The sequence below is a fragment of the Syzygium oleosum genome, unplaced genomic scaffold (assembly GCF_021117445.2).
Source record: "Syzygium oleosum isolate NSW1041296 unplaced genomic scaffold, Sole_v2.1 Sole_v2.62, whole genome shotgun sequence".
NCBI classification, from domain to species: Eukaryota; Viridiplantae; Streptophyta; class Magnoliopsida; order Myrtales; family Myrtaceae; genus Syzygium; species Syzygium oleosum.
In genome coordinates, this window is record NW_026607546.1 from 103,041 (window position 1) to 112,270 (window position 9,230).

General features: G+C 40.1%; 2 protein-coding genes across 2 annotated transcripts; one reads left to right on the plus strand and one right to left on the minus strand.

Moving 5' to 3' along the window:
* Nucleotides 1–1,649: 1,649 nt before the first annotated feature.
* On the plus strand, nucleotides 1,650–2,709 carry LOC130137155 (protein IRX15-LIKE-like). The gene has a single exon (XM_056307918.1). The coding sequence runs from the start codon at nucleotides 1,766–1,768 to the stop codon at nucleotides 2,699–2,701; it is 936 nt and encodes a 311-aa protein (XP_056163893.1). The 5' UTR covers nucleotides 1,650–1,765; the 3' UTR covers nucleotides 2,702–2,709.
* A 1,742-nt stretch (nucleotides 2,710–4,451) lies between these two features.
* LOC130137140 (uncharacterized protein At4g06744-like) lies at nucleotides 4,452–6,117 on the minus strand. The gene has a single exon (XM_056307904.1). It carries the CDS (start codon nucleotides 6,049–6,051, stop codon nucleotides 4,795–4,797), a length of 1,257 nt encoding a protein of 418 aa, XP_056163879.1. The 5' UTR covers nucleotides 6,052–6,117; the 3' UTR covers nucleotides 4,452–4,794.
* Between the last annotated feature and the right edge of the window lie 3,113 nt (nucleotides 6,118–9,230).

A 9,230-nucleotide genomic window follows, 5' to 3' on the forward strand; every position in this document is an offset into this window, starting at 1 on the left:
CTGATGTGACCAATAATACTATCAACTAGTCATTCAATATGTCAACAAAGACACCTACATGGACACTGTTAAATAGCTGTTTAATTTAGACTAGATATGAGGCCAAGTCGTGCGACCCAGTATGAACTTGAACACCTCCATCAATGGAGGTCATGTGCATAGCCCCAACCTCCATTGGAAGTCACACACACACAGAGGGTTGAGCTAGGCATGGACGGTTAGCTCAGGTAGTGTCGGCAATGAGGCACAACAAGACCACATCAAGGATGACACTAGTAGTGAGGTTGGCCAATCCACGTCATTGCTAAATGAGTTTTGCTGGATTGGCATACCGTTACAGTTGATTACCCGTGACATTGAACTCCAATTAACGAAAGAATCACATCGAGTAGATTTTAGAAAATTTAGAGATTAATTCAAATAAAAATTATTCAAAGATTATAGTGAACACCAAGAAAAAGTTGGAGACTGCTATGACCTTGTTCTTTAGCTAGGAGATGATTTGCATTATCTGCCGCCGACATCAGTAGACCTCAAAAGACATGACATGATGTCCATATCCAACAGCAAATCCCACCGTGATCAAATCAATCAGACCTAACGACCCCAATATTGAAGGACAATGTTGAGTTAATGGTGCGCACGAGCCAAAGCAAATGACAGCGACGCCGCACCTTTCTCCATCTCTTTACTCTTTCATTATGATGATCAAATAATGATGATCGTCCGACTTCAAAATGTGAATCATATTTTCATTACCGAACGATTTAAAATGCTTTTGAAACAAATGAGGTTACGCAGCGAATATAATAAATAAATGAATAACTTGATTTGCAAATATGCTTACAGACGCAAACACGCTCACATGCATAAATTTCAAAAAATAATAAAGATCTCTCGTAAAATCTTCATTCATTCAAAGGAATAAGATGTTTTGCAAGAGAATGAAATGTATATATTAATCTAGAAAACCCTAAAATTTGGCGAGTATTTTTTCTAGGATTACAATTAAGTTTATTTCCTTATATGTTCCGTATTTTAGAAATTTTGTTGGGATTTTAGGTGATTCATTTCAACTTTAAGTAATTATCTAGTTAGATATTTTTGAATCATGAGAACTATGTGGTGTGATTTTCGTTCGTCTAGGGCGCGGTTGTTTTACGAGAAATCAATGATTTCAAAAATACTTTTTTTCTAAGAACCAATTATTTTTATTGCTTAGAATAATTAGTCAACAAAAAATTATTTTCATTATTAGCAAAACTCTATACGTAAATATTTTTGTTGATAATGACAATATTTTTCGTTGATTCTAGGATCATTTTTAGGAAATATGCTTTTCAAATTTTTTATATTTTGCTAAACAAGCCCCCTAATCAGTCCTTCTACGTGCATTAATCACATTCGAATTATTTTTCTTCTAATGTTATAAGCTTAACTCATGTGTAGGGGACAAATGATTTTGTCTATTTTAATTTGTATCAAAATCTTATTTTTTCGAAAGTACTGAACGATTTTGCCCGTTTCACTCCGTTTCTTGTTTATTCTCTGGGCAAGAATTCTTTCATCTCAATGATTCCCACATATTCTTTTTTTTTGGTCTCCCATCTAGTCTATTCACACTAATATACAATGTTTGCTGCAATTATTGCATTAATTGTGATTAGAATCTTTTTCTCTTAAGACCTTTCTCTGATATGTTAAATGAAATGAACACGTTGCTTCAGAGAGGGACTGCGGGAGAGAGAGAGAGAGAGATTAGGAGATGAAAAACGCAAAGCTAATACTCCTCCATCCCACAATCCAAAAGCAATCATCTTCAAACGCCAATCGCTTGTGGCTCATCTTGATCATCACCTTCTTCACCACCGCCTTCACTCTAACCCTAATCGCCGCCACCACCAACACCACCCCCACCGCCACAAGCACCACGGGCTCTGCCGCGTCTTCAGTACCGCTTCCACTTTCCATATCCGACGCCCTCCTCCACTACGCCGCCACTAGCAACTCCACCCACGTAACGTCCACCGAGCTTGTCACCATATCCACCGCCATCACTGGCTGTGCTGCTGCCACCTCCCGCTGCAACCTCCTCGTGTTTGGCCTCACCCACGAGGCCCTCTTGTACAAAGCCCTCAACTTCAACGGCCACACCATCTTCCTCGATGAGGACGAGCAACTTGTCTCAAGGTTTGAGCAGCATCACCAGGGAATTGAGGCCTACGACGTGCAGTACGAGACGAGGGTCGGTGAAATGAAGAGGCTGCTTGAGTCGGCGAGAGGTGAGCTGCATGGCGAGTGCCGGCCAGTGCAGAACCTGCTCTTCTCGGAATGCAAGCTCGCATTGAACAGCTTGCCCAACCACGTGTATGACTTGAGTTGGGACGTGATACTAATTGACGGGCCGAGCGGGTACCATGAGGTGGCGCCGGGGAGGATGTCGGCAATATTCACGGCGGCGGTGCTGGCGAGGAGCAAGAAGGGTGGCGCGGCAGAGACACACGTGTTGGTGCATGACTTCGACAGGGAGGTGGAGAGAGTTTACAGCGACGAGTTCTTGTGTAGGGACAACTTGGTGGAGGTTGTTGGTAAGCTTGGGCATTTTGTTGTGGAGCGAGTGAGTGATGAGAGATTAATGACTGAGTTTTGTAGCGTTCCGGCTTCGGCCAATTCATCTTCGTCGTCAACATCAATCGTGTAATTGTGGGATTCACTGGTGGATGATGATGAAGATTATGGCCATTGAGGAGTGTAATTTAGAGTCAAGTATCTGATCCTCAACAAAGAAAAACAATAATAAACAGACCTAAGAATCGCAACAAGCAGACAAAATTTCCTCAGAAGCTTGCTCTGGAGATCTATACATACTAGATCCATTCTTGTTTCATCGAGATGAGAATGGCACTTTGAATTTCTTCCTATTGATTAAATTTATACATAAGCAAATAGACTAATAATCAAATTAATAAATTGATGAAAAAAACTTGAAAGAAGAAGAAAAACAATCAAACGCAAGAACTCAAACCACCGGAGAACTATTTACGGTAGAGTGGCGTTGTTTGGGCCTTCTTCTATTTTAACTTGTATCGATAATTTTTCGATTTTAAGTTGATTCTGGGCCTGTTGCAAGCTTTGAGCTCAAGCAACCACGGTGGTCACACGCTTTGAAGTTAGATTTGGCCATGGCGGCCTTTCAGCTCAAATGGCCATGACTGTGAGCTTCTAGCTTAAGCTCGAGCTTGAGTGGCCATGGCCGTGATATGGCTTCTACTTAGGGTTCCGATCGTCCACATCAGCATAAATCGATTAAAAAAAAGAGCGAAATAATAACAAGACGACGGATGACCCTTTTTAAAAGTACGAGGATGATTTTGGACCGAAAAAAGTATAATAATGGTTTTGAATTTTGAGCAAGAGTACAGGGACAATTGGTGTCATTTCACCTAATACTCATACAGATAAAATGGTTGTTGTAGGAGTTTTAGAAACTTATTGGAGATAAATACAGGTAATGTCTGCATTTGTACCCGCGCTCATTGTCCCCCAATTTGTTTTTGGTCGAATCTCAAAGCTTGTTCTTAATTCTTGTTGGTTATTCTTTCAAAAAAAAGGTCTCATGATTTTGATCGTAAATGCTGGGATCGTGGAGAGGTAACTTCTCTGTAAAAGCTTTCAAAGTTTTAAAGATTGCCTAATGGATTTCAACCTTATTATTGAGCTATTAGAACTGGTATAATGGAAGAGGCTAAGTGGATAGGTTTTTTTTTTTTGGTGTAAATGTAAGTAGTATGTATAAGATGACGTACAGAAGCTTAGGGACATTCCCCAGCATTACAAATAGAACTAAGATTACAAAAAAATGGAGTGGGCGAGTCTCCATATAGGTTGAACCACTATAAATTGGTTGAACCATTACAAAAAAATGGAGTGGCTAAGTGGATAGGTTGAACCACTATAAATTGCATTGCAGATTCTTCTATCCGTTATTCTATTTACATTTTTGTTGATAGAAGATATTTGACTCTTCTGTTTGATATGTTATGAATATGAAATCACTTGCATTTGAATGAACTTAATTACATCTAAAGGATGCGAATGGTGGGGACAATGACTGCGGGGCACTGTACCCAAGAATTGGTGAAGTACAAATGTAGACAATACCTGTATTTATCTCTAATCACACTTCTGATTGATATGCTATGAACATAAAATCACTCGCATTTAATTCTAGTTAAATTTGCATGTGGGTGATTTTCATAACTCGTAACCTATCAAATAAGTTCTCCAACATGTGTTGGGAAAAATTATTACCCTGTATATAAATTTGCTTGCGAATAATGTCCATACTTGTAAATCACCCGTCATAGGCATAGGCATGGTCGGACAAAATTTCCGTTATTATCCCATCCTCTCACCTCTTCCAACAACTGAAAACGAAGAAAGAATTGAGTAAACTTAGTCTAATAAGACAGAAATCACTTGTGAAGAAACACTGGAACCTGCACAAGGTCCCACTAGGTTTCATATAGTTTTTATAATGCCTCTGCTTATCATATCACCCTTGGTTTACCTAATAACCTTTTTTTAACGAGGACAACTTCAACTATGACGTGAGCATGAGATTGCACATCGTGTGCGAGACTTGACAACTATTGCAAAAGACTACCCATTTCTCTAACCATATAAGCACTCTCTGTGGTTATTATTGCTGGTCTTCCCATTATTGTTTTCTTCAGGGACGCACCACGCCCTCATGTTGAACACGAAGAACACACGCTCAACCACAACTCATCCTCATAATAATCTGTGTCGAATAAGAGCAGGGTAAGTGACCGACGTTGTCCGAGCACCCGGAGGACGACGAGGATAAGTTGAATTGATCTTGCAAGGAATGACGCTCATCAAGTATTGCCACGGACAGAACCACCTAAACCAAAACGAGTGAAAATAGAACTTCGCGCACTCATAGTACGGCCTCTGATTGGGAAGCCCAGCGATGCAGTTCATCCTCACGTCCAGCACTCCGCTCTTCACGAGCTTCCGACACAACGGCCCGATGTAGTTGAAGTAGTTGTTCGACAGCGATAGATTCAACAAATTTGGCATTGAGCACACAACCTCCGGGATCTCGTCGTACAGGTAGTTCCCGGCGAAGTTGAGCTGCTCGATCTTGTCCAAGCAGCCGAGTGAGCACGGGAGCTGTCCTGTCAGGTAGTTGCCCCCGGCGTCGAAGACGGTGGCCTTTCTCAAGAACCCGATCTCGTAAGGAATGCAACCTATGAGCTGGTTGTTCAGGAAGAGCACTTCGATCAGCGTTGAGGAGGCGTTGCCAATGCTCCTTGGGATCGGGCCCGTGAACTTGTTGTTGGCCAGGGTGAGGTAGAGCACCCGGGTCGAGCCAAAGTCGATTGGGATCTTTTGCATGAAGTTGTTGTTGTTGATGTAGAGCACGTCGAGGGATTGCTTGAATACCTGCAGCGGGACAGACCCTGTGAAGGCGTTGAAACGAATGTCCAAGAACGACAGGTTGGTGATGCCGAACACCGAGGCCGGGAATGCCCCGGAGAAGTTGTTGTTGCTCACGTCGAGCTCGTAGAAGTACGGGAGCTGTGCAATCTTCTGCGGGATGACGCCGGAGAAGTTGTTGGAATTGGCGTGGAAGATTGCGAGGTCTGGGAGCTGGTCGACAAAGCCCTCGAGGGTCGGCGCACCAAGGTGGTAACCATTGAAGTCAACGGCCGCGAGCGCAGTGGCTGTGAGATTGTCTGGCGGGTTGTCGCAATAAAAGCCTTGGTAGTGGCAGATGTCGGGGCCAACCCAAGAGTTGGTGATGCCGAGCGGATCGGCGGTGATGGTGTTCTTGAATTTCTGGATTACAGGGTATACGGCGGCGAGTCTTGGGTCCAAGAAGATCAAATCTTGGGATGGTGGTGGAGATGGAGGCATCACTTGGCAAATAATGAGATGGTGACAAGCTTGGAGGACGATGATGGAGACGAAAATGATGTAAGAATTTGAGGGTTTGAGAAGAGAAATAGGGTGGCTACCCATTGGGAGGATGTTTTGAGGTAGCGTCAAGACAATAGAATATGTGGCAATTCAAGGATAACATGCAAGGTTTAATATATATAGTGTGGATATGGATTCTGTAAGTCAAATTAATTACTTCTCTATGCTGCTATACGAAAAATTATAAAATTTTCATGTTAAATTTACCCACTTGGGAAGAAAGTAAAGAGTATTGTAACCGATGCATGACATATATATTAACTAGTCATGAGATTCACGGAACACTGATATACCATTTGTTGGGAGCAATGATCAGAATTTTGATACCTTACCCGAGGAAATCGTCAAGAGGGAGCCCAATCTGAGCCCATCAATATATTCATTTAGATGCACATTTACTCAAAAACTTAAATCAGTAAGTTACAGGCCAACTAGAATATGTTAACCCTCTTATATCATATCAAATTCTCTAATACGAGTCTTTTTCTATCTTAACTTGTATGCGTATCTCAACAGAATGACAATCTGCAACTCATGATTCATTGATTCTTATGTATTGGAGCACTGGAAATGGAACTACCAATTCAGAGTGATTGCGAATCCACAAATTTTTGCTTTACAAATGGAAGAGGTCCATTTATTTTTCTATAGATTGTGAGGACACAATTTTTTTTATGGATAGAGTTTGGCGACAAAGATGGAAGTTGTTACAAACATTCTAAGCAGTAGTAGTTGCTGAGTCATTTAGAGACGTCCTTGACCTCAGAGTTCGGATGGGTCCCACTTGCAATCCATATATCTTCATTTTATTTTATAAATAAAAGGACCGGAACAAGCGACCCCTATTAGAGACCATCTAAGTATAACCATAAGCATTATAAATCAGTTATAAAATGTTCGATTTTAGCTATAGTTACTTCCCATCACTAGCATCGTGAGCCTGTCTTCGTAGTCCCATCAAGCTACCGACAGCTAAGAAGTCTCTTTACACGAAATATACCGTAGCTATGCATTGCAGCATGAATAGTTCATTGATTAATCGCTAATCACTATGTAAATCGGACTCGTGATTTCGTACAAGAGGGATGACGTCTTGTATCGCTAAATCAATCACGTCATCATTCCACGTAAGTCCTCAGTGGACATTGCGCACGCTAAGCTTTTGATTTCATCATGGACATTCAACATTGGCTTTGGCCGACAAACTGAAATGTTATTGTGGAGTAATTCTTCTTTTGGTTTTCCTTAAGAATGATTTGTCATATCTTCTCTCTTTTCCACGGTAGGTGGAATGAGGTCGAATTGGGCTTCTGAATAAACTCCATCTGAACTATTACATCTGACAGGACTCTCTATTTTCAACATTAGTAAAGCAGAGGAGATCTTGGCCTACTTACAGAGTATCTTTCAACAGGCCCATCCATCACATGTTACTCTTGCACTGACTATCCAATCACATTTTGTTGTTGAAACAGAGATGTGCTAAGCCCAACATAATACGATCACATAACCATATTTGGATGATCTTGTATTGTCTCTTATATTTAACAAACTTTACAATTGCTTTTGTCATAAACTAAAATATCATGATATTAATGTTAGCCTCCATATTTAAGAATTTCCAACATTCTCCCATTTGGGCAATATTAATTGCAAAGCATTTTGAAGAAGATTTAAATTTTGTAGAGGTTAAAGAGGAGGTGACGGTTTTGTTACTCTCAACAGTGTGACGGAATATTGTAGACCACTAATTTGTTTCAGACAAATTGGATGATTTTGTAGGAAATTAAGAATAGTGGGTCTAAATAAAGAAAGAAATTTTTTTTATCCTCCTTTGAACAAGCATAAGTATTTTAACAGTTATATAAAATGCAAATTCGTAACTTGTATAAGTTAAAATATGCCCTTCAATATCAAGGAACATCTCTTTTTCTTTAGAATGAAATAAAGGATTATTTTGAAACACAAAAAAAATTTCATTATAAATTAAAACATAAATATGTTTTGAATTCGGAAATGATTCAATGGAAAAATAGGTTAAGGGGATGTTATTAATATGTTTTATCTCTTATTAGATGGTACCGATTAATATTAATCAATAACAAAAAATTAAATGATTTTGAATCTTTTGAATCAAATTCGTTACCAAATTCAAAATATAACTTTCGAAAGATATATGACCATTTCTCATATAAAATTTATCATTGAAAATAAGAAGGATTCACATTATGTGAGTACCTGAAGACAACATCTTGAAAAACAACTCCGACCAGCAAAGTCACCAACACCGAATCATCGCCATCGTAACATCTCTCTCAATCCATATCGGACAACCATCATCACAAATGCTAAGCAATTCTACCGTCGTCCGTCGATGCGGTAGTGTAGCTCAAATCAACATTCCTCAACGCGATCTAAGATAGTGTCGTCTTCAAATCTAGTCCTCTTTCAATTTCTCTATAAACTGTATACTTCAAAAGAAGTCAGAAAACCCCGTTGGCACTTATGCGCCATATGTGTCTTGTAACTAGGAACTTACGATAATACCATATGATGTCATCCTTGAGACATATCCATTTGACAAACCGTCGTACCCAAGATAGATACCAATCTTGAGTCTTTACCAGAATCAATAATGCGCACATTCAAACATGATGTACGGTAACTCATAATGATGATCATAGGACTGATAATACACAAAATAAATACCCCCCAAACTGTTTTTAGTCCTGTCCACTTATAGTTGGTAATTGGATCCAGCTAGTAATTGCTTCCTTGGTCCATAGTTTTGCACTAACCAAGAGTGTTTTCGCATTCATAGGAGGCAATCATCCAATAGCCACTCGAAGAAGGGAAAATAAGTGCTCCACCTGTGAGGTCAAATAAGTGAGCAATTTGTCCAATTGAGGACCCACCTTCGAGTTGTAGGTAGTTCGTTTTGTGGACGTAACTATCATGGCTACTATGAAGACGTGCATCTTGGAAGTGGGCATTTGCCACCACGTCTGGCGAAACAAAACGACAGTTATTCTTTAGCCCACACACTAGTAAGTGGCGTCACATGGGGATTAATGGAATAGTGGTCACCTGACTAACTCTAAAAAGAGTTGATTGGGCGATTAAGGCTCCGTTTGCTTCGCAGAAAATATTTTCCTCCTCATTTTCTGGCATTTGAATCGCTTAGGAAAATAAGTCGATGGAAAATATTTTCTCAGTTAATG